The 25,899-nt window shown below is 38.0% G+C and overlaps 2 protein-coding genes across 2 annotated transcripts; one reads left to right on the forward strand and one right to left on the reverse strand.

Annotated features, from left to right (window-relative positions):
• The first annotated feature begins 822 nt into the window (after window positions 1-822).
• Window positions 823-13,721, forward strand: LOC104089841 (K(+) efflux antiporter 2, chloroplastic-like). The gene is made up of 21 exons (XM_009594845.4): window positions 823-1,036; window positions 1,264-2,965; window positions 3,127-3,298; window positions 3,399-3,489; window positions 3,765-3,901; window positions 3,992-4,051; window positions 4,170-4,289; window positions 4,695-4,763; window positions 4,985-5,050; window positions 5,289-5,378; window positions 5,648-5,752; window positions 5,857-5,985; window positions 6,307-6,516; window positions 6,973-7,122; window positions 7,958-8,011; window positions 8,131-8,189; window positions 11,773-11,839; window positions 11,913-12,089; window positions 12,354-12,410; window positions 13,065-13,139; window positions 13,248-13,721. Exons 2-21 carry the CDS (start codon window positions 1,344-1,346, stop codon window positions 13,368-13,370), a joined length of 3,633 nt encoding a protein of 1,210 aa, XP_009593140.1. The 5' UTR covers window positions 823-1,036; window positions 1,264-1,343; the 3' UTR covers window positions 13,371-13,721.
• A 10,773-nt stretch (window positions 13,722-24,494) lies between these two features.
• On the reverse strand, window positions 24,495-24,917 carry LOC138906482 (uncharacterized). The gene has a single exon (XM_070195353.1). The coding sequence runs from the start codon at window positions 24,915-24,917 to the stop codon at window positions 24,495-24,497; it is 423 nt and encodes a 140-aa protein (XP_070051454.1).
• Window positions 24,918-25,899: the final 982 nt, after the last annotated feature.

A 25,899-nucleotide genomic window follows, 5' to 3' on the forward strand; every position in this document is an offset into this window, starting at 1 on the left:
ATTATGCTGGAACTTTCCGTGGTTGGAGTTCCAACATAATACGCTGGAAGTTTATACGCAGGAGCTCCATAATCCCGCATATTATGCTGGAACTTTCTGTATTTCAGCAAAATAATGACTATTTTTCAATGACTTGACAAATGCTGATTATTTTTCGATTATCAATCCAAAAACTGGCTAGCCCGTCTTATTTTCAACTATTAATCTACAATACAATGGGCCTTAGCTTGACCTCGGGGTAAGCGCATCTTTTATTAGGATTTCATAATCGTTCTGGACACCAATATCAATAAATTATGATACTAGTAAAACAATTTTATCATAAAATCATATACCAATACCATGTGCATAAATATATAAATATATAGTATATTTATTTAGACATGTTGAACTTGCAACAACCCTATCCATCCATAGAAAAAGATGACATCAATTGCTATAACCTACTTACATATATAAAGTTGAAAAGGTAAAACTACTTTAGGCAGGTACATAGAAAAAAAGGGATCTGGCAAAAATAACCGGTTTATTAATTGTTTATTTTTTAAAGCATTATGTATAGGTTATATACTGATTAAAAGCAAAAATAGGAATAAACAATTATATTTGGGTTAGTTCTTAAAAAGAAAAAAGAAGGCCAAAAAAGAACTTCAGGTGAGTACTTCAGCCACTTCTTATCACATGACTATATATCTGTATCTGAAGTTTCCATCAAAACAATAAGAAGAAGGGTAATTGTGTAAATGCAGAAAATGGAATATCCACCAATAAACCCTCTAATCCAATTTTGTCATGTTCCCCAAATGGAGGGAGAAAACAAAACCTGAAAAAGAAAAAAAAGAAAAGATTTCTTCTCATTATTTCAACTTTTCAAGTAACCGCAGAGTCGCAAACGAAAGGTTGTTCTTCGGACAAAGCTATAAAAAATCAAAACTGATAGGAAGAGCCAATAAGCAAAGTCAATCCAATCATTTTCTGACCTAATTTTCCGCCATAGATATTCTTCTCTCAGAACTTGAAACTGTCACTTCTATCGGTATATTCAAACTTCTCTCTTCTGTTTTACTTCATTTTCACTACTGTCAACTTTAACTTCAGTATATGTATCGAAACGGAATGTTGATTAATCGCGAAATCACTTTCAGTTTTTTCAGCTTGCAAATATTTGTTGTGGTGATTTTAACTGATTGTTTGTGGCTCCTATGAATTAATTTTCACTTGTTTGTTGATTGAAGTTGAAAACTTGCTTTATTTGTTTTTTAGGGGTTTGATTTTGAGGTAATGAGAATTGGCGGCATTGTTTTGGTGTATTTTTGACGTTTAGTGTGTTAGAGGAGAGGAGGATGGGCTTTGCTTACTGTTTATGGCAGCCGAATGCTTCACATTGTGGTGAAGCTTTGAACTACAGGATATTAGATAGGAAAAACAGCTGTGATGTAGGGTTGAATCATAAATTGCTTGGAAATGCTAGGGTTTTATGTAAGAATAGGCTGGGGAAAAGGTTGAAACGGAGTGTGGCCTGTAGTGATAATAGTTTAGCATATTCAAGGATACGATTTAATTGTGCTTTGTGGAAGTCCGATTCAAGTGGGAATTTGATGCGCCGTAAGGCTTCTAGGGGAGTGAAATTGCCTCGGTGTCAGGGAAATGATTCAGTTGCGTTTATCGATGGTAATGGTAGAAATGTGGAGTCCAGTGAGAGTGCTGAAGATGGAGCTCTGAGTGCTAATACTAATGGAATCGCGGAAATTAGTTGCGCAATTGAGTTGGAGGAAGATAAAGAAGAAGAAACAGAAGGAGATAATTTGGATGAACTAAGGGAGTTGTTGCAGAAGGCACTCAAGGATTTGGAAGTTGCACAGCTGAACAGCACAATGTTTGAGGAAAAAGCACAGAAGATATCAGAAGCTGCTATAGCGTTAAAAGATGAAGCGGCTAATGCCTGGGATGATGTAAACAAACAACTTGATAGTGTTCAAGAGATTGTAAGTGAAGAGATGGTCGCTAAAGAAGCAGTTCAAAAAGCAACAATGGCCCTTTCTTTTGCTGAGGCAAGGCTTCAGGTTGCTCTTGATTCAGTACAAGCTGCAAAACAAAGAATTATGTCTTCAGAAACGTCTGAAGATAGCAAAGGGGAAGATTCAACTTCATTGATGGAGGAAGAGGCAGCACTCTTAGCTGCTCAGGAAGATATAAAGGAGTGTCTGGACCGTTTTGGAAGTTGTGAGGCTGAGTTGAGGCGTCTGCAGAATAAAAAAGAAGAGCTGCAAAAGGAGGTTGACAGACTGAATGAGCTAGCTGAGCAAGCACAAAACAATGCTTTAAAAGCCGAGGAAGATGTTGCAAACATAATGCTTTTAGCTGAACAAGCTGTTGCTTATGAGCTGGAGGCTACTCAAAGGGTCAGTGACGCGGAGATCGCTTTGCAGAAAGCCGAGAAGAACCTAGCTGTGTCAATTGTTGACTCCCCAGAAACTTCAGTTTTACAGAATGGATCATCTACTCAAGGGCAAGTGTTGGTCGATGGGACCCTTAGCGAGGATGAGGTACTCCCTAGAAATTCAGTCGATAGTGTTATTGAAATAGATAGGGAGGTACAACTGGAGGATGCTTGGGCGGCAAGTGGGCCTTTGTCAACTGAGGAGTCACGTATCTCTGATGAGAGTGATGAAGAAGATAGAAAGTTAGTTCTAGACTCCTCAAAAGATTCTGATTCTGATACAGAAAAACCAAAAAGTGTTCAAAGTCTGAGGCAGGAGGTCAACAAGGAATCAGCTAGGGACAGTTCACTTAATGCTCCCAAAGCATTATTGAAGAAATCATCCCGTTTCTTGCCTGCATCTTTCTTCTCATTTCCCACAGATGGTGAAGAGTTCACACCTGCTTCAGTTTTCCACAATCTCATGGAGTCTGCAAGGAAGCAATTGCCCAAGCTGGTGGTTGGCTCATTACTGATGGGAGCAGGGTACAACTACTATAAAACTGTTCATTCTTTGTTGCTTTTGAAAGATGAAGCTATTTCTTTCTAGCTGCATGTATAAGTGCCTCGTTAGGATACAATCTTTGTACCATTAGATTGGTATAGCTTGTTTATGGTACTTGATATGCTTTTGACGTCTGTCACAGAATTGCCTTTTACGTCAATCGATCAGAGCGAATTTCTCAGTCGTTTCAGCAGCCAGACATCATTACCACCAGCATTGATGAGGTTTCAACAAATGCAAGACCTCTGGTTCGACAAATAAGAAAACTGCCCAAGAAACTTAAGACACTAATGGAGATGCTTCCTCATCAAGAGGCATGCTTCTTTAACTCCCTTTAGTTTAACGCCTGCAATCACCATTTTGTTAGGAAGGGGCTTTACTTCTACTTGCTAATGGTGTTGTTGCTCATTTCAGATAAATGAGGAGGAAGCTTCTCTTTTTGACATGTTATGGCTATTGCTCGCAAGTGTTATCTTTGTGCCGATCTTCCAGAAAATTCCAGGAGGTAATTGAATTTTGCTACCTTCTTTTATCGCATGAGGACAGTGACTAGGGGCTTCTTATGTTAAATTGTTCACCAAACTTGTTCTTGATGTAAAGGTTTCCTCGTAGGTCTTTCCTTGAACATGTTCTAAAAATTGAAAAATGATATTTGATTATTAGACACTTAGTTTTCGGTGACCTTGATGTATGTCACAGATATGTGCCCTTTGCTCCTCTGTGACAGACGTACTCTTGTTTCTTGTTAATGGTTCATCTTCTGTCTGCTATAATGTGTAGGAAGTCCTGTTCTTGGGTATTTGGCTGCTGGAATCTTGATTGGACCCTATGGTCTTTCTATCATACGTCATGTACATGGGACCAAGGCTATAGCTGAATTTGGAGTTGTCTTCCTGCTATTTAACATTGGCCTAGAGGTACAGTCTAGGAAAATTGACTAGTTTATTTCTTTCTGAATGTGTTACAAATACTGCCTTAATAACCTCTGTTTGTATTCTCTTTGACAGCTTTCCGTTGAGAGACTAAGTTCAATGAAGAAATACGTTTTTGGGTTGGGTACTGCTCAGGTAATTGAAAAAAATTGAGCACTTGGGAGTTGTTAAGCCCCCTCCATAATGCTTATAGAGTATGGTCTCAACGTTTTAGGTTTCCACACTAATTATTAATATATTCAAATGAACGCAGGTCTTAGTGACAGCTGTTGTGGTCGGGTTAGTTGCTCATTTTGTTGCCGGGCAGGCTGGACCTGCTGCAATAGTGATTGGGAATGGTCTTGCCTTATCTTCCACTGCGGTTGTCCTCCAGGTAAATCCTTCTATATATTTAGCAGGTCTTCCTTGCTGGATGAATGATGGGCGATTTAGCTGGATGAATGATGGGCGATTTAGCGTTTGAGTAGTTTGTTGTACTCATTAAGTACGTTGATTTGGTGACCGTTTCAACACTCTAATTAAAGTTAATGCTTAAGCAGGCAATATTATTATGCTATGTTCCCCAAAAGTCCAGAAGCTATAATGCTAGATAAGGGTTGATGCCGAGATATCAAATCAGCATTGGAGTTTTTCTTATCATTTCCTTGTTGATTCACCATATTTACTACAATCAAGGAATTGTAGTTTATCTATAATTGGCTTTGTCTATGTGCCTGTGACCCTCCCTCTTCGAAAAATGAAACTTTAGTAATTAATTTATTATGTTGCATATCTGCAGGTATTGCAGGAGCGAGGTGAGAGCACATCACGGCATGGACGAGCGACATTTTCTGTATTACTCTTTCAGGTATCTGCATAGAGACAGTACAAAATTGTCGCATCTTTCTCCTGAGATGGGTGAAACTTGGAATATTATGTGTATCTATGCATACACGCGAATCACATATATTTACTTGCCATCACATATAGGCTGCTCTCATGCACTTGAAATGATGACAGTCAGTGCTGCGGTACTTTTAGATTTTTCTTTCTGATATGATTAACCAAATTCTTCCCTTTATCCTCCAGGATCTGGCGGTGGTTGTTCTACTCATACTGATACCACTAATTTCACCAAATTCATCAAAAGGAGGGGTATAGACTCTTGTTACCGTCTTGTCTTCTGGAAAAATTATTTAAAATTTTTGTGTTTATTATAATTACGATTCCAGCTATGTGAACTGGACCTGTAATATTCACCAAACTGAGAGCCAATAGCTAATCCCCTAAAGTCACACGTGAAAACAACATTCTTTGCTTTTGATAGCTGTGAGTTACACTATAGCTGTTTTCTCAAACTGCCATTATTATAACAGAACTTATTTCTTCTTAGGTTGGTTTCAGAGCCATAGCTGAGGCCCTTGGTTTGGCTGCTGTAAAGGCAATTGTAGCCATCACTGCCATTATTGCTGGAGGACGTCTGGTAAGGTGTTTGTTCATGTAGAATCACTTCCAATATTATAAATGCTTCTGATTAGTATATAATTTTTAAGTTCTAACTACATCTCTTACGATATTTTGGACTTTAGTCTTTCATTTGCTTTTGTCTATACATTATTAAAGTAGGGTTTGATATTTATCTATTGCAAAATATAAATAGGTTTTAATTCCGTTTTTCACTTTGCAAGTCTTGTAAGATACATTGCTGTAATGTGAGGACGTTAATATTTTTGTTCTCTATTCCAATTTCAGCTGCTGCGGCCTATTTATAAGCAGATTGCAGAAAACCAAAATGCAGAAATATTTTCGGCAAATACGCTTCTTGTTATCCTTGGGACTAGTCTTCTGACAGCCAGGGTACTTATGATCACATTGTTTATGTGTTCATGAATACTGCCCAATTCTGTTAGAACTGTTATCTTGTTAACGCTATGATGTGTTATCTGATGTAAATAATTCAGGCTGGCCTCTCAATGGCTTTAGGTGCATTTTTAGCTGGTTTGCTTCTGGCAGAAACTGAATTTTCATTGCAAGTTGAATCAGATATTGCTCCATATCGTGGACTCCTATTGGGTCTCTTTTTCATGACGGTAGGTGACAATCTTGTTTATTGTACAATGTGAATGCTATTTTCTAATCCTACAATTTGTCATTTGGAGTTAAGGTAGGATAGGTCTTGGTAAGGTGCTATTTACATTTAAAGATTCTCACTCTGCAATCTCTAGCACCAACTTGTAGACCTTAGTTGTCTCTCCTGAGTTGTTCTCTTTGAATGAATGTACTTCTCAGTAACATTTTATCTATTTTAATCAACTTTTATCCAGGCTGAAGGGAGAATCGTTTATGAATAAATTATTATAACTAGTGCTACTTTGTGACTTCAAAACTGAACAATTATCATCTGGTTGCAGGTTGGAATGTCCATTGATCCCAAGCTTCTTCTTTCAAACTTTCCAGTTATTATGGGCTCATTGGGACTTCTAATTGGTGGCAAGACCATCTTGGTTGCATTAGTTGGTAAACTGTTTGGTATTTCAATTGTATCGGCAATAAGAGTTGGTCTTCTGCTTGCTCCTGGTGGAGAGTTTGCCTTTGTAGCTTTTGGTGAAGCTGTTAACCAGGTTTATCTCTGATAGCTTTAACCTATTACAAGCAATTCTGAGCCGTTAATAAAATTCTTTTATTCCATTTCTTTTTCTCCGTTCTATTGCTATGCTGTTCAAACAGCATCTTCCTTTATCAAGGAATTGTGGACCTTTTCTACAATTGACCTGTGTGCTGAAATCAAATGTTGAGCTAGTGAGATCCTGTTATTGGGGAAGTGGAGACAAACTACCATCAAATCCTTCCAGTTTCTATCTATGGCCGCTGTCTTACTTCTATTTTACAAATCCTCTTAGAGACTTGTTCTTTCTCATAGCTACCCTTAAATAGATTCAGAGCTGCAACATATCTGAACAGTACAATGCTAAGCTCTCTGAGGATCTTTGCCCCATGATAAAAATATATCTTATTAGAATAAGTTTATTATCTTATTTAATTAAATTTTCTCCATGATTTTGCTTTTCTTTTTCCAGGGTATAATGTCTCCTCACTTGTCATCTCTGCTATTTCTTGTGGTTGGAATTTCAATGGCCCTCACGCCATATCTAGCTGCTGGAGGCCAATTAATAGCATCTCGTTTTGAGCTGCACGATGTGCGAAGTTTATTGCCTGTGGAAAGTGAGGTATAGTCTCCTACTTGGGGGCACAATCTCTCTTCTTTGGTTTTAAGCGAGAATAAACCATTTACATGTTCGTAAAATCTTATTTTTTGACAGTTTGGTTTCAGGTTGTCAATAGTAACAGGGTATTGGAATTAAAGGATTAAGGTTAAGGGGTCTTAATAGTTAATACTATTGTTAAAAAAAAAAAAAGTTGTGGAGACTAGGAAAACTGGAATTTTGGTGATAGAAAAGCTTCCTTTTTCTCCTCTTCCCTACCTCAAATTTCTTCATCTTCATTCTTCATCCCTGTCTGCTTTCTCCTTTCAGTGCCTTTCTTTGATCCTGGTTCATCTCTTAAGTTTTGTGCTCTACTTTGTTGTTGCTATTTAAGTCCCATGCCTCAGTGTTATGGTACTAAGCCTTTTGGACCCTCGCAGTTTCTCTATGCAAAGATTTTTTTTTCCTTGAAAATATTGTCTATTGAATTATAGCTTCATATCATCATCTGATTAGGTTTCCGCTGAACCTTATGCCTCACTTTGTTTTCCTTCCGAGCTTATTTAACATAATTTTTTTCTTCTTCTAATTTTAAGTGTTCAATACTTAATTTGTTCTTTAACTTATTGCTTCTTTGCTTTAAATTTAATTGCTATTGGTAATGTCAGCCTTTATTACGAAGATCATTTGTCTGAGAAGTAACAGATATTCAGTTACCAAAGCTCATTACTTGAAGGACTACATCATTTAATGATATCTTTCTGGATTATTACCTTCGTAAATGTAATGAAGATTTCACTGACTTAAATTTATTGCATAATAAAAGGTGTAGACTGATAGTACCTTTTTTCCTTCGCAGACAGATGATTTGCAGGATCATATCATTATTTGTGGATTTGGTCGTGTTGGCCAGGTTTTGCCCCGTGCTTCATGAATTGGTTAAATTGATCATTTGACAGAATGATTTTCAAACTTTGGAACAATGAAGCTATTTCCATCTTCTGCCTGTTGAATTAGTTTTCATCTTAACAGATCATTGCCCAACTTCTCTCCGAGCGACTGATTCCGTTTGTTGCACTTGATGTGCGAAGGTATGATTCTCTTTTTACTCACATTCAACTGATTTCAGCTCCTGTAGGTTCAGTGAAGATTTCATCTGCTGTTTGTTAAGCTGACATAGAATTTTTTCTTCCATAGTGTCATTTCCTGATATGGTGGTTCTAAAATTTTATATTTTTCGTAAAAGAAAAGAAAAAAAGCAGGAGGAAGAACTTATATCTTTTGAGGTGTAAGTGACTTTCTGCCTCAGATCTCTATATTCCTATGCCGTGCTCAAGTTTTCTCACCACTATGGTTCTTTTCACAACTTACGAAGCAGCACCTCCACTATCAACTACTCTTAAAAGCCACCAGATCTTTATAGCTGACCAAATGCAAGAAAATGGTTTTTCTTTATAAGATATTATATAGTTTGTTAATTGTGAGTCATCAGTCATTATCAACCTTTAGGATATTAAAGTAAAAGTTTTTGTTTTTCTCTATCTAAATAAAATGTTCATATTCATGCATGCATCCAAGGGATGACAGTGAAAGAGAAGCAGATGATGGTTTTCCTGTAAGAGTGCCAGTGCCAAGCCAGAGAACTGAGGAAACTGGTCTAGAACAGAGAAGTCCTTAATTGAACTTGTTAAATAGTTATGTGTAAATAGTCCTAGTCCCATATGTAGGAGTAGAATATGTATCATATATAGAGTTCATTGCAGTGTTTTAAAAAGCGATCGATCTTTAAGCGAGAAGGGACGCGAAGCGATGGCTGCTCGCTTTTCCATGCCTGAGGCGACTCGACCAGATGAAGGGCTCGCTTCAGTCGAAGAAGTGCGAAGCGACAAAGCGATCGTGAAGCGCAGAAGCGCTCGCTTCTGTTCAGAGGGGCCTTTTTTTTTAAAAAAAAGTTTGGGTCTGTTTTTTTATTATACAAAACAGACCCCAAAGACCAAATTGACCATTTCTCTCTTCTTCCCAAATTGATCGACCATTGCTGCTGCTAGGGTTTCAACTTCCTCCAGGTAATTTTTCTTCTTCTCCTTTCTTCTTCTCCTTTTTTTTCTTTCTTCTTTCTTCTTCCTTCTTTCTTCTTCTTGTTCCCGTCCAGCGTCTGCTAAGGTATTTTATCTTTTTTTCTTTCTTCTTCCTTCTTCTTCTCTTCTCTTTTTCACTTTTTCTCGTCCAGCGTCTGCACAGCTAGGGCAGGCGCTGGTTTTCTTTTTTTCCCCCCTTTTATTCTTCTTATTTATTAATTTTAATATGTATTTTAGTTTATAAAATTAATTATTATATATATATGTTATATTTTTCAGTTTATTTGATTAATTTTATATGTATTTCAGTTTAGAAAATTAATTATTATATATATATATATATATATATATATATATATATATATATATATATGTGTGTGTGTGTGTGTGTGTGTGTGTGTGTGTGTTATATTTTAGTTTATTTGATTTTTTTAATATGTATTTCAGTTTATAAAATTAATTATTATATATATTATAGTAGCTTTGATTTTGCTTTTCCTATGGTTTGTGGAGGATTTGGTGGTACCTACTTTTGAGTTTTTAAATTGAACTTTTTGATTATTTATATTGTGTCTTTGCAAGGTTTACATTATATTTTTTAAGAATTGCGCTTCACTTCAATGAAGCGTGCGCTTCGCTTTTGAAGCGAGGGGAGCCCCTGTCGCTTTTTTGCGCTTCTCACTCTCAAAAACACTGGCTCATTGCATCATTGTTAAAAAATAGATTTTTCTTCCGTGCATTCTCGCATGGTATCAGAGCTTCAGTGAGAATTATCGTTGTGCGTCATTCCAACGACATTCGGGAAGAAAGATCTCATTGCCGTGCAATTTTCCGGCAATTTCGTCTTGTTCCCAGGGTTCATCACTGCTACAATGGTACTATGCATATACCAGTACCACCATCAGATCTGAAACCCTTGTGCGACCAAACCCTAAAAATTCCAGTCCCATCGGAACAGAAAAGTCAGTAACCGTGCGTCTTTCCGGTTGACGATTCAAGATTGATTTGCGTTATCTCCTCATTGGTAAGTGTTGTGCGAAAACCAACACTATCACCTTGTTCGGAAAAGTAAGACGACAAAACCCCAGTCAATCGCTACGGCAGAAAGTCACGTGCCGCCAGAACTAGGGTTTCGGCGAGCTACAGTAACTTTTCCGGCGCGTGTGAGCCATCCCGGCCATTTTTTGACAAAACTTCTCAGGACAACTTACTCGTCCAGTGATTCCGAACCTACCCATATAAATTACATCAAATTCTGACAACTTTTATTTTTTTGCGACATGAACAGTGGTTTTCCGGCATGAACAGTAATTCCAGAAAAAGTTTGTGTATTCTGGTGGTGTTTTAGAATCTATTTTGTAGTGTGGAATTCGGCTTAGTCTCACTATTTTCAAATTTTTCCGGCAACTGTTCGGCCAACTTTTGTTTATCAGCAACCACCTGGTTTTGTTGCTCAGGGGGAGTCTAGTGGCCTTGTATGTCGAATGATCAGCTTGCAGATATTTTCACCAAGTCCCTCATTGGTCCTCATATTAGTTACATATGTAACAACCTCGGTACATATGATTTGTATGCATCGGCTTGAGGGAGAGTGTTAGATAGTTATGTGTAAATAGTCTTAGTCCTATATGTAGTAGGAGTAGAATATGTATTATATATAGAGCTCATTGCATCATTGTTAAAAAATAGATTTTTCTTCCGTTCATTCTCACAGAACTTTTAGATTATTTCACAAATCAGCTATGTTGCGCGGACTCCTCATTTCAGCCCGCACCCGTGTCTACATGACACTAGTAAGGGTAAGGGTGTGAGATTCATACCGAATGTGGTCAACCCGACATCAGATACTTTGACCACAATCCATGGACAAGTTTGAGGAAAAAAATGGGACTTTGATTTCTCAAGATAAAAGTTAGTACATATTTGAAGACATGGGAAATGGCATAACTTCAATAGTCGACCCGTATTCGTGAAATGTGTATCCGTATCTGGATCTTCACACCTGATGATTTAGGATATTTTTATAAATCTATCTTTAGAATTTTGAATTATTTTTCGCCGAATCCCCTCACCCGTATCTGGATCCCGTATCCCCAAATCTTTTAGATTATGAAGGATCCGACCTTTGGATCCGCACCCGGATCGGATACCCGCACCCGAGTCCGAGCAACATAGCAAATCAGATATGAATTAGAATCAAAGTTGGTTCCCATCCAAAGCTTGTAATGTTGCTCTCTATAGTACTCTTTAACTAAGATGGATTGTGTGGCTGAATGCAGTATCTTATGTAGACACGGTTACATGAATTTCTCAAAAACATAAAAGGGTACTAGAGTTTCCTTATATGCTGGAGCTTTGATTGTAAGTGGATCGTGACTATCATCATATTGCTCTAGAGTACTTTGATATTCAGCAGTTGATTATTAGAGCATCAACAAGTATTAACTTGATTACTGCATCTATAAGAAAGGTTTCTTTGTGGTGGTGGGGGCGGAGGGTGCAGGAAATGTTGCTTTCACTTAAATTTTCCAATTGTTATCAGTTATCATGAATATCCTGAGGCTCATCTTAATAGATGTTTCTATAATAAATGCAGTGAACGAGTTGCAGTTGGTCGTGCACTTGACCTTCCTGTATACTTTGGTGATGCTGGTAGCCGAGAGGTAAAGCAAATTCCTGAACTTAAGATTATCATTTCGGATATTTTATTTTGACATTCTGTGTTCCGATTACTAGGTTCTACATAAAGTTGGAGCTGAAAGAGCATGTGCTGCCGCAATAACATTAGATACTCCCGGTGCAAATTACAGAACTGTTTGGGCCTTGAGCAAGTACTTTCCCAATGTGAAAACATTTGTACGTGCTCATGATGTGGATCATGGCCTCAATCTAGAAAAGGCTGGAGCAACAGCGGTATCTTTCTTATTCTAATTTCTGCTATTGATCTTTTCGTTGGAAACTCGTTCATATTTTTTCACTTAGCATTCTGTATATCTCTTGATAACATTTGGATTCTGAGTCTTGAAAATTTTGTTTTATTGCTGGTGTATTATGTTGTGCTATGGTAAAATTTTGTAGTTGTAACATATCATGCATAAAAGAGGAAATAGTTGCACATTTGATGGTTGGATAAATGATGAACAATGCATTAACTGAGGTGGATAAAAACTTTTACAGGTTGTGCCTGAGACCTTGGAACCAAGCCTGCAGTTGGCCGCTGCTGTCCTTGCACAAGTAAGTGGATTTGATAAGCACCACTTCATCAAAAAAGTAGATTTGATAAGCACCTCAGTTAGGAAAAAGAAAAGAAAAGAAAAGAAAATTGATGGCCCTTGTTTGTCTCATTTTGACTGATTTAGTTTTTAAGCTGGTAAGTAATTGATCAGTATAACCAAATTCTAATTTGAGAAGTTTCGTCCCAATACTGTAGAGTGATATGGATGATGATTCAATAGCTTATCATCATGTATCATTCTACACTAGTCCTTCAGAATGGTATAGCATATGGCTTTCTCAAGGTTTCATACAAATTCGGTGGCCTATTACCTCTTTATGTGATACAGTGATTTTAAAGCACTTCGCAACTGCATAATTGCCCACAATCCCCTCCCTTTAATAAAATATTAAATTAGAGTGATTTTTCAAACTTGTTTTTAGAAAATGATATACCTCAAAGCTGAAATGCGTATCATAATTCATGATTGGATAGATATTTGTTCTACTGTATACTTTAACATTCTTGACGGGAAGGACCAATTGTTGGATCTTCTGATGCAATAATCTTGCTGCGCACTGCATTTTGCGTCTCGACCTCCTTGTAGTCTACTTTTGGCAATCTATAACCATCATGAAGCAAATAAAATTCTAAGAATATATTGTGTCTTCTAGGCTAAGCTGCCAATGTCAGAGATAGCGGCAACAATCAACGAGTTTAGGTCCCGCCACCTCTCTGAGCTTACAGAGGTAAATTATACATGCACTACTTGTCTTAGCTTTTGGAACGTTGTACGAGGTTTCATAGTTCAGATTTTGTCAGATATTTTATGCTGCCCACGGGATTTTGTTTTGCAGCTATGTGAAACTAGTGGAAGTTCTCTAGGCTATGGATTTTCTCGTGTGGTGAATAAAGGCAAAGTTCAGCCTCCAGATTCTTCGGATGAGAACCAAGTCAGTGAAGGAACACTAGCAATATGATTACCATTAGAAGAAACAGGGATTTGCGTTGATTGGACCCAAAAAAGAAGAAGAAGGAATTGAGAAGGGAAGATACTCCTGATAAGTGTATAGTGTTTTACTTAACCCCCCTGTTCTTGAAAATTGTACAGAAGAAATATAGTACGTAGCAAGCAACAAGCTATGCAGGAGAGCAAATCTATTGGCATAACCCAAGGGCAGCTCAAGGGGAGGCTGGTTAAGCCTTTGCTTTAGGCTCCCAAAATTTTGGGGCCCAGAAAACTTTTAAGGGCAAAAGCGTTTTTGATCCCTGAATTATTATTTTATTCTGATTTTAGTCCTCAATTTAAATGTGTGATATTGCTCCTTTAACTTTGACATATGTTAATAATTAACTTTAGTACTGTTAGTTGAAGAAGTAAAAGGGGGAGAAAGGATACTAGATCCATTGCTTCAACCTGATCATCACCATTACTGATTTAAGATTTACTTTTAAATATACCATCTAATAAGGGAGAATGCGCATCCTAGCTTGCCAGCCAGGGACATTTTTGGTATTTCAGCAGTCTTCATGCTTTAAGACTTGTACTTCATGCTGCTCTTTCCTTGCAAAACACTAGCACACTAACAAAAACACTGGCACACTAACACACTTTGTATAATTCCTTTTGTGTCCTCAGACTATATAGTGAAGTCTTCTAAAAGCATAGACCCCACTTAAACCTCCTTTTCACGTGTCACTCAATTTGCAGCCTTGTGACCACAGCACTTCCATCTCTACACATAATTTGGAAGGTATATCATATCAATTTAAAATTTAATATTTAGTTATAACATTTTAGTGGACTGTTGTATAAGCGATGCATTGATATATATATATATATATATTCTCAAACTTTGTTTTGTTGTATTACACAAACTCTGGTCATTCAAAGCAATTCAAAAGTGTAGCATGACCATGTTAATTACTAGCAATTCTATTGACCCTTTTGTGAATTTCAATCCCAAAATTAACGGGAGTCTTTTTTCTTTTTTAAGCTTTAGAAAATATTAGTTGCATTTGAAATCTTAATAGTAAATGAGAGAAAATCTTAACAGTGATGAAGCAAAGTTTAGTGAAAGATTTGGAGACCCAATTGGAGAACTCCACAAATTGGAGATTTCTTTAAATTCTCATAGCTTGAAATTGGTGAAAGAATTGGGAATCCATAGATTTTAACGTGAAAGCACTTCTTTTGTGCTAATTAATTCATTTAGATATGAATTAACTACCAAAATTATTTGTTATAAGTATTTTCATTTTTCGAGATATTATACATATGTAAGTAATTAAATGTCAAATTATAAAGTCATAAATTTGAACTATATAAGATCCTTCAATATTAAATTATTAATAACAACAAATAAGTTAAATATAATTAATAATGGTTAAGTCCAAAATACTTTTCGTATAAGCGGTACTAAAATTATTTACCTAAGTTATAATTATTTAGCAAAAACTTGTTGGAAAAAGTTCAACTAATATTTACAGTATTAGTTTTGCACACAAAAATTCAAACAAATTACATGTCATAATTTGCTAAAGAATGCACACAACATAAATAAAGGAGGAATTTTAACCCCCAAAAAAAGTTTGGCACACATAGATTAAAACTAAATAACAAATTGCATGTTAGGAATTATTAAAATTATACACACATAAACGGTTAGGTGGAGATGGAAACCCGTGGGGACGCGAGGGGTACAAAGTTAGGCAAGGAAGCTACTGTGTGAGAATTTGCATGGCAGCTACAGTAATGCCCTTCCTTAGCTAGCCAATAACGTTACATATAATATACTAATAATAATTCTAGAAACTAGAAATAAATTTGAAGAATGAATTGCCATATTTTCTGCTTAATCTTGGACATTTTTATGTTAAAGGCTCATGCATGAAGAGAAGCTCACTCTCCCATTTTTTGTATCTATTTCATTTGGATTAGATTTGTAGAGTCAATCCAATAATACTTAAAAGAGATAAACATACCCAACAATATTTTGTGGAGTTTGAAAGAAATTTTTACTTATACTTCTATGTGGCAATTCCGCCAAGATCTCTTCGTTAGTTGGGGGAAGAATCCGCCCGAATCGGATTTTTTGAGGAACGTATCGAGAGAGAATTAGATTTGGTTAGACAATGTGTGATTGGTAAACAAGGATCGATTTTTTATCAAGGTACAGAATGTATCGTCAAATATTCAATATGATTCCACAAGATCTAGTTTCATTCAAGTAACGAATTCTATCCAATTGAAAGGATCTTCTGATCAATCCAGAGATCATTTGGATTCCATTAGTAATGAGGATTCGGAATATCACACATTGATTAATCAAAGAGAGATTCAACAACGAAAAGAAAGATCGATTCTTTGGGATCCTTCCTTTCTTCAAATGGAACGAAAAGAGATAGAATCAGGCCAATGAAGTAGCACAACTTTATTGCCTTAACTATACAATTGGGCCCGGGTATCGCCGGGCTAATAGTAACTAGTAAGAAAAATAAAGGGATTTTTTCATTCTTATACATTATTTGAAACTTTATTATGAAAAATACCCATGTTTTGGTATTTACCCGATCTAAACATATTTTAGTTACAAAATATATACAATCCACCTTAAAAGGCTCTCAATCCATTATTTGTGACTTCAATCAAAGGATTTAGTTACACCATTTTCCTTTTTTCTCTCCTCTCTCCCCTCTTCTCTCCAGATTGAACTTATATTTAGGGATTTAAAGAATCTAATCCCTCATATCTTGAGTACCATCACCCTATCTTTCTCCCCATATCTCGTCTTCTACTACTTCATGGCAAAATATAGAAATCACCATGCCTTCTGATTTTGTAGATATTCCTGTCACCGCTGGGTACTTAGATAGCTATGCCCAAATGGATCATTGTGCATCTACCAATGAGTTTGGCCAATTTCCATTCCCAACATCACCCTATCTCTAGTTCTTTGCTTCTGTCTTGTGTCGTTATTAGTATTACTAATAATTTGTAAGGACTTTGCACAATGGTATAGAACTCCATGGTATTTAATGTAATTATTAGAAACATACTCGATGGGGTAATAATTTGTCAAAAAAATAATAATATTAGACTGCAAAATTCATTTCCATTTCTGCTGATGCAGGGTAATTCAACGTAAAATTCTAAACTGGGTTATTGTTACGTTAGATAGCTTAAACACGATGAGCTAATGTTTTCTAGCTTTAGCACAATGAATGACCGCTCAGTTGCTTCCTTTTTTGTTCTTTTTCGTTTCCTTTCACTTTAAATGAGTTGACTTCCTTTGGTTAAGAGTCAACTTAAATACAATTTTTATACAAATTTTATACAATATGTCTTTTGTATATTTTGTATCTGATTTATACATAGTAAAAATAAATTTCATACAACTAATTATATATTATATAACTTATCTACAACTTTCATACATTATTTCTACATAGTTAAATATAACTACAATATCATACAAATTTTATACAATATGTCTTTTGTATATTTTGTATCTGATTTATACATAGTAAAAACAAATTTCATATAACTAATTATATATTATACAACTTATCTACAACTTTTATACATTATTTCTATCCAGTTATATACACCTACAATATCATACCACTTAACTACAATTTTTATATAAATTTTATACAATATGTCTTTGTATATTTTGTATCTGATTTATACATAGTAAAAATAAATTTCATACAACTAATTATATATTATAAAACTTATCTACAACTTATCTACAACTTTCATACATTATTTCTACCCAGTTATATACAACTACATTATCATACAACTTAAATATAATTTTTAAATAATATTGTTCAACTATCATACAATATTTAAATAAAAAAAAATATAAACAACAGAATATAATTTTTTTATAATTTTACTACAACTTTACTACAATTTCGTAAGTACAATGTATGTCATGTCTTCTTCTTCTTCTTCTTCTTCTTCTTCTTCTTCATTCTTCTTCTTCTTCTTCTTCTTCGAGTTTCAATCTGAAATTCAGCCAAAATCAAGTCTAATCTTCACTAAAACACCCTCAAAATTGAGATATAAACTCCAAATAATATTCCCATTTGTTTGCAACAATACCCAATCCAAACAAATAATAATTTTTGAAAATCTAAATTCGAAGGCTCTGAGATGGAGGGCTGGCTAGCAACTGGTTTAGAGGCCATTCCTCATTCGTTGAACGATGCTACACCCGATAATCCCCGGACTCTCGATATACATCAGAAACATTGGATGTATGGTCGTCAGAAAACTGAATATTTTGATGCGATGCACCAGAAGGGAGCCCTTGAATATGGTTTTGGTGGGTATTGGCATTGTGGTGAGATACATTAGGTACACTCGGTTTGAGAGATAGAGAGACGTAGAGAGAAAGAGCACATGAGAGAGAGAGACGGAGAGAGAGAGCGCAAGAGGGAGAGAAAATAAGGATGAGAAATAATTGATTCCTAATATAAAGGGATACTCATTTAATTTCTAAAGTGTATATAATTGGTAAATGTGTATATAGGATGTAATTAAATTAAAACTTGAATAGGAAGGGTAATAAAGTTTTAAATAGTGTATAAAAATATAAAAATTTCAAAAATAAATCAGGAAAACTCTACCCACGTTTTGAACAAATCTATCAAAGATTTCAATTGTAGACATCCACCGTGAATATTTTGATTGTCGCCACACTCGTCAATAGCCATACGCCCATACCTATGGTAAGCATCAAAACAACCTAGACCTGCATACATTATCGAGCACTATAGCAGGTAGTATTCGCACATGAACTATTGTTAATTGTATGGCGGGGTTGTTGCTTTTTGCTTTGATTGGATTGTCAAGCTGCAAATGATTCCTGTTGCGCAAGCCAAATGTATATAGCGTGAATGAGTCACAACTACTATACCAAAAATTATGACAACCACTAAATAATAAACAAGACAATAAGACAACAATAAAAGAACACCAGAATTTACGAGGTTCGGCCAATTTTGCCTACTTCCTCGGACACAATCAATATTTTATTCCACTCCAAAATTACAAGTAAAATAATACTAAAGAGAGAAGATACAAATGCCTTAAGAAGATAAAAGGCAAATGAGAGGTGTACTAAAATCCTAAACATTAGACCTCCTTTTATAAGGTGAAATTCCCATTCAAAATTGTCATTCACCGACGTGGGACTTTTGACAATTTCAATAATCCCTTGCTTTCTTTAAGTGAGAGGATCTGGATAGTAATTAGAATCCTTACTCTTTGCCCTCTTTTTCTAATGATCTATGTCTTTCCAACTAATTTTGCTTAGCTTTAGAAACAAACCTACGTGAGAGCAATATGTAGAATACTATCTTTTGTTCTTCATGATAAAGAAGTACACTTCATCTTTCCTCTTCATTGTATACACCCACACTCTTCGGGAAAAATCATCAACAAAGGTTACAAAATATATTGTGTCAGCCATTGGGAAAATCAAAGATACTAGATGGCCTACACCCCTACAAACCGATCCATCCCAAAGAAACCCCAACCAAATATGCAAATGCCATGGTACACATAGTCATAGAACCGGAGACTGTAGACAACTAAGGGAGAAGGTGTCCCGTCTATTCAATGAGGGTCACCTTCGAGAATTCTTGAGCGACCGAGCTAAAAACCATTTTTGAGATAGGGATGCGAACAGGAAAAATTAGCAAGAAGAACCACAGCAGGTGATTCACATGATCGTTGGTGGGGTCGATATTCTACAATGGCCTGTGTTCAAACGCACTAAAGTATGAATCACCAGGGAAAAACGAACTCGAGACTATGTGCCAGAAGGCACTTTATCATTCAAAGATGAGGAAGTAGAAGGGATCTCACAACCCCATAATGATGCTTCGGTAATCACTATCCTTATGAATAAAATTCAGGTTAAACATGTTTTAATTAATCCAGGAAGATCGGCCAATATTATTCGATCAAGGGTCGTGCAACAGCTCGGCCTACAAAATCAGATCGTACCCGCAACTCGGATTCTCAATGGTTTCAACATGGCGAGTGAAACAACTAAAGGTGAAATCATCCTACTATTAAATATAGTTGGAACAATTCAAGAAACAAAGTTCCTTGTGATCGAGGGCGATATGATATACAACCCACTGCTCGGAAGACCCCGGATTCACAACATGAGGGCGGTCCCCTCAACCCTTCACCAAATGTTGAAGTTCCCAACACCAGATGGATAAAAATGGTGTATAGGGAACAACATGCTACCAAAGAGATGTTCGCGGTTGACGAAGTAATACCGGTATTAGCGCTTTTGTCAATAAAGGGATCGGAGTCCAAAGAAAAATAGGAAGCTAAATAACAGCCATAACCACCGGCCTCGACTCAGTCGGAGAAGCAGGGAACGGATGAGGACGATGACTACTGGATCCCTCGATCCTTCATAATCTCCGAGGATTCTGACGCCACCAAATCGACAGTCGAAGAGCAAGAGCAAGTCATACTGATCGAGCATCTACCTGATCGAAAGGTATACCACGGTACGGGGTTAACCCCCGAGCTTAATGAAAAACTCATTAAATTGCTTATCAATAATATGGATTGTTTTGTTTGGTCCCACCTAGATATGATAGGGATCCCGCTGGAGATCACTACACATCGACTGATCTTGGACCCGAAGTTCCATCCGATAAAACAAAAGAGAAGGCTCCAGTCCAAGGTAAAACATGCATTCATCTAGGACAAGGTAGACAAACTTCTCAAAATAGGATCCATTCGGGAGATAAAATATCCTGAATGGTTAGCAAACATAGTCGTAGTCCCTAAAAAGGAAAATAAACTTAGAATGTGCGTAGACTATAAATATTTAAACAAAGCATGCCCTAAAGACTCTTTTCCTCTGCCGAATATCGATCTCATGATCGATGCCACGGCCGACCACGAGATCCTTAGTTTTCTCGATGCCTACTCGGGGTACAATCAAATACAAATGAACCCGGAGGATCAGGAAAAGACTTCGTTCATCACTAAGTACGACACCTACTATTATAATATAATGCCGTTTGGACTAAAAAATGCTAGTGCTACTTATCAACGCTTAGTAAATCAAATGTTCGAAGAACAAATAGGTAAATCAATGGAGGTTTATATTGACGATATGCTAGTTAAGTCCCTACGAGCAAATGAACATTTTACACATTTGCAAGAGACCTTTGATATACTAAGGAAATACAACATGAAGCTCAACCCGGAGAAATGTGCATTCGGAGTCGGCTCGGGCAAGTTCCTCGGCTTTATGGTATCTGATCGGGGAATCGAAATCAACCCCGATAAGATCAAGTCAATCGAAGACATCACAGTCGTGGACAATGTTAAGGTCATACAAAGATTAATAGGGCGCATAGCCGCCCTAGGCCAATTCATCTCGAGGTCTTCAGATAGAAGTCACGGGTTATTCTCACTGCTCAAAAAGAAGAACAGTTTTACATGGATCCCGAAATGCCAACAAATATTGGAAGAGTTAAAGCGGTACCTCTCGAACCCGCCACTGCTTCATACTTCGAAAGCGGACGAGCGACTCTACTTGTACTTAGTAGTCTCGAAAATCACGGTAAGTGGGGTCCTAGTTTGAGAAGAGCAAGGTACGCAATTTCTTGTTTACTATGTTAGTCAAACTTTAGGTGAGGCCAAGACCCGGTACCCATACTTAGAAAAATTAGCGCTTGCCCTAATAAGTGCCTCTAGGAAATTAAAACCATATTTTCAGCATCACCAGATCTGTGTGGTGACTACTTATCCCCTTCGCAGTATTTTACATAAGCCCGAACTTTCGGGTCGATTGGCCAAATGGGCCATCAAGATTAGTGAGTACGATATCAAGTATCGACCCCGAACAACCATCATGTATCAAATCTTAGCGGACGTCGTGGCCGACTTTACGCCAGCCCTCGTACCCGAAGTCGAAAAGGAACTATTATTAAAGTCGGGTACATCATCGGGGGTGTGGACCATCTTTACAAATGGCGCTTCGAACGTGAAGGGGTCTAGGCTAGGCATCGTTTTGAAGCCGCCACGGGTAATACAATTAGACAATCTATCAAAACTTCCAAGTTAACTAACAATGAGGCCGAGTATGAGGCCATGATCGTAGGTCTCGAGATAGCTAAAGGTTTGGGAGTAGAGGTCATCGAGGCCAAATGTGACTCCCTGCTTGTGGTAAACCAAGTCAACAGAACCTTCAAGGTTCGAGAAGTTCGAATGCGGATGTACTTGGACAAATTATAGGTGACTCTACATCGGTTTAAAGAATGGACATTACAGCATGTGCCTCAAGAACTAAACCGCGAGGCCGATGCCCTTGAAAATTTTGGGTCATCAAGACGACGAGATTAGCTTGGGGACTGTCATACAACTTTCAAGGTCACTAATCGAAGAAGGCCACGCTGAAATCAACTCCATAAGTCTGACATGGGATTGGAGGAACAAATATATCGAGTACCTAATGAACGGGAAGATTCCATCGGATTCTAAGGAATCGAGGACTCTACATACGAAGGCTGAACAATTCACATTGGCCAAAGATGGAACACTATATAGAAGGATGTTCGATTGACCATTGGCAATATATTTGGGACCAGAAGATACCGACTACGTCCTACGAGAAATCCACGAGGGCACCTGCGAAAATCATTCCGGTGCCGAATCATTGGTTCACAAAGTCATCAGAGCAGGATATTATTGGGCCGATATGGAAAAGGATACTAAAGAGTTTGTTCGAAAGTGCGACAAATGTCAAAGGTATGCGCCGATGATTCACCAACCCGGAGAGCAACTCCACTATGTCTTATCCCCATGGCCATTCATGAAATGGTGAATGGATATCTTCGGCCCTCTACCATCGCCCCCAGGTAAATCTAAATTTATTTTGTTTATGACTGACTATTTCTCTAAGTGGGTTGAAGTAGAGGCTTTCGAGAAAATTAGTGAGAAAGAAGTCATAGACTTTATCTGGGACCACATTATATGCCGATTCGGAATGCCTGCCGAGATCGTATGCGACAATGGAAAGCAATTCGTCGGCAGCAAAGTGACAAAGTTTCTCAAAGATCACAAAATAAAAAGGATCCTGTCAACGCCATACCATCCTAGTGGGAACGGACAGGCCAAATCAACAAACAAGACCATCATTAAAAATCTAAAGAAAAGACTGAACGACACTAAGGGAAAAAAGAGTCAAATATTGCCCGAATTCCTTTGGGCGTATCGAACAACGCCAAAATCTAGTACGGGGGCAACACCGTTCTCTTTAGTATATGGCACCGAAGCTCTGATCCTGGTTGAAGTCGGGGAACCTAACGTCAGGTTTCGATATGCAACAGAAGAGTCAAACCACGAGGCTATGAATACAAGTCTCGAATTTCTAGATGAAAAATAGGAAGCCGCCCTCATTCGAATGGCCGCAAAGAAACAGCGGATCAAAAGGTACTACAATCGAAGAGCCAATCTCCGACACTTTAAAATCGGGGACTTGGTTCTGAGTAAGGTCACCCTCAATACTCGATACCCAAGCGAAGGAAAACTTGGCCTGAACTGGGAGGGACCGTATCAGGTCCTCGATATCATCGGAAATGAATCCTACAAACTTGGCATGATGAACGACGAACAATTACTAAACAATCGGAACATATCACTCCTCAAACGATATTACTGCTAAGGTACGACCTTCTCCACTTTCGTTTATATTTTATACTAATAATTTGCAGGTGTTTAATCGAAGACATCAAAGGATTCTTCAAACACAAAGTCCTTAGGTCTGAAAGCACGCGTTGCACTTTTTTTCACTTAGACCGATTTTTGTCCTAAATGGGTTTTTCGGTGAGGTTTTTAACGAGGCAACCATTGTCCGTGCTAACTTAGAGCAATTCAACAGTATCCGAGGCTCCTTTACAATCAACCTCGAATACTGGGGGGCATTACCCTCGGATAGTTACAAGGAAAATACTTTGTGCCGATAGGGTCTCGATATGTAAATTTTGTAAGGGTCAAACGGTCGAACGAACCATGCCCATCTAGATTACTCGAGCCCTAATGGCAAACATGTACACATGTTAATCTATTGAAAAAATTATTTTTCCTTGCCAGATATTTTATGTCGTAGATAAAGTTTTACTTTACAATATTGTGTTTGTGATCTATTGTGGAAACTGACTTAAGGGCCGGTCACAACTAAAGTTCGAACAATTGACCCAGCACTCGGGGACTGCCATCCAAAAAATTGACATGATCGAATTACTAAAACCTCGAGATCGTAAGATGTTAAAAAGGAAACACTCGATTTTATAGGCCACAGACACCCTACTCGGGGACTGATACTTCAAACAAGTTCGAAGTATAACAGGGGAACAAGCCCAAAAGGTGAATCCCAAGCTAAAGGCTACGGCCAAATTAACACGGTTTGGAGACGTCCGATTTCAATTATAAAACAGGCCTTCAAATATTTTCATAAACCGATTAAAAAGGCTACCCTCGGCTGAATTACTAAGGGTCTTAATAATATCGACCCTCAAAAACCCTAATGGGTACAAAGTCCAACTTAACTCTCAAACAAATTCTTTATTTTATGCTAAGGCATTATGAAACAAAGGGTCTCGATAATATCGACCCTTGAAAACCCTAATGGGTACGGAATCATTCAAACTCTCGAGCAAATCCCTTATTTCATGCTAAGGTACAATAGATTTTATATGATTAAACAATAAACGTTTTATGCCGAAAATGGGGAGAAATCCATTCTTCTTAGTATTATCGTATCGGCCTAATTCAAGAGCCTAAAGGGCCATTTTATTTCTGAGTTCGAGAAATCATCCTCACTCAATTAAAACCTAAGAGTCACCCTACTCCGAGTTCGAGCAAATACTCACTCGATTAAGACTACACTAGTCCGGCTTCGATCAAGTTGCCTACGCCTCAAACTTATGAGCAATATTTTCATAAAGTGTGAATGAAACAGAAAAAAGATCTTTTATATATATGAAGATATTTACAAGGACCGATTAGGGTCCCGTACAAAAATAAAAAAAGAAAAAGCCTAAGATTCCTAATTTTTCTCAGGAGCAGCTTCTTCTCCATTGAGGTCCTCCCCATTCTCAGACCCGCTCTTGCTGCCTTCATCATTATCATCATCGGAAGAGGCCCGCACTCCAGCATCAGCTTCATGCTCTCTAGCCTTTATTATCTCGTCGGTAAGATCGAAACCTCGAGCGTGGATCTCCTTGAGGGTTTCCCTCCAAGATTGGCATTTGGCGAGTTCAGCAATCCAATGTGCTCGAGTTTGAGCGATCTCGGATGCCTCTCTCGCTTGGACTTGAGCGGATTCAGCCTCGGTCTGGTAGACGGCCATGATCACATCTGCCTCGGCCTTTGCCTTTTCGGCTTCAGATTTGGCCTTTGCAAATTCAGAAGCCAACCGAGCCTCGAGCTCCTCTATTTTCTTTGCTTGAGACGAGCTCTTCTCTTTCATGCCTCAAAGCTGACTTTCTTCCGATGACAATTGGGCTCGAGCTGTCTCTTTTTGTGCAGCAAAGTGGTCCATACCTTCTTTCCACCCCAAGGCCTCCGCATTCATCATGTTGACCTCCTCGCGGAACTGCCCGATCCTCTTGACCTTCTACTGCAGCTGTGAGATTGAAATGTTAGCCATCATTCCCGAATCGAGCCCATGAGCTTTTAAGATTTTCATTACCTGCTCGATCAGGTTGGTCTGATCTTGGTGAGCTGTGGCCAACTCGGCTCGGAGGTCCTTGATCTTTTCTTCTTTTTGCCCACCGAGAAGGTTGAGGGCATTCCTCTCCTCGGTAATCCTTTGAATGTAGGCCTCTTACCGACTCAGCTCAGCTCAAGACCGAGAAAATTCTTTCTGATGAAGCGCTGAGGCCTACGCAGAATGAAGAAAAAAAGTTAGACAGGAAGAGAAAAATGAACACAAGGGTAATACCAACAAAGGGAGTTAAGGCTTACTCGATTCAGAGCTTGTCGCGCTTCATTGAAAAGGCTCGATACCTCATACGAATCCTTTCTCGAGACCTCCAAGTCGCCCAGGCTGGTAGCATCTTTGACCCTAGTAAAGTAATCTCGGAAGGGGTCCTCCCTTCCGTGGGCTCCTTCGATGGAGAGGACCTTCAAGGCCCGAGCCTCTTGAATTATCTCCTCAGAAAATGAGGGGAGCAGCGGGGAGCCTCCAATTTCTATTGCCCCAAGTGGATCACTTGGGGTGTTCTCTCCATCTCGAGGGGCATCGAGACCAGCCCCTACAGCCATACCCATCGTTGTCTCATTAGGGTGGGAGGCATCTTCAATCCTCGATGACTCGGGGACTTCGCCCAAGTCTCTTCCTGAGACCCACACATCTTAAGATGGGGTCTCTGCAGTCTTCACCGATTCAGTGGCCTTTGGGGCCTCGGTGCTCATTCCCACTTGGGCCACCAGCCCGGATTCGTCTTCTT

This window comes from Nicotiana tomentosiformis, chromosome 1, assembly GCF_000390325.3.
Source record: "Nicotiana tomentosiformis chromosome 1, ASM39032v3, whole genome shotgun sequence".
NCBI classification, from domain to species: domain Eukaryota; kingdom Viridiplantae; phylum Streptophyta; class Magnoliopsida; order Solanales; family Solanaceae; genus Nicotiana; species Nicotiana tomentosiformis.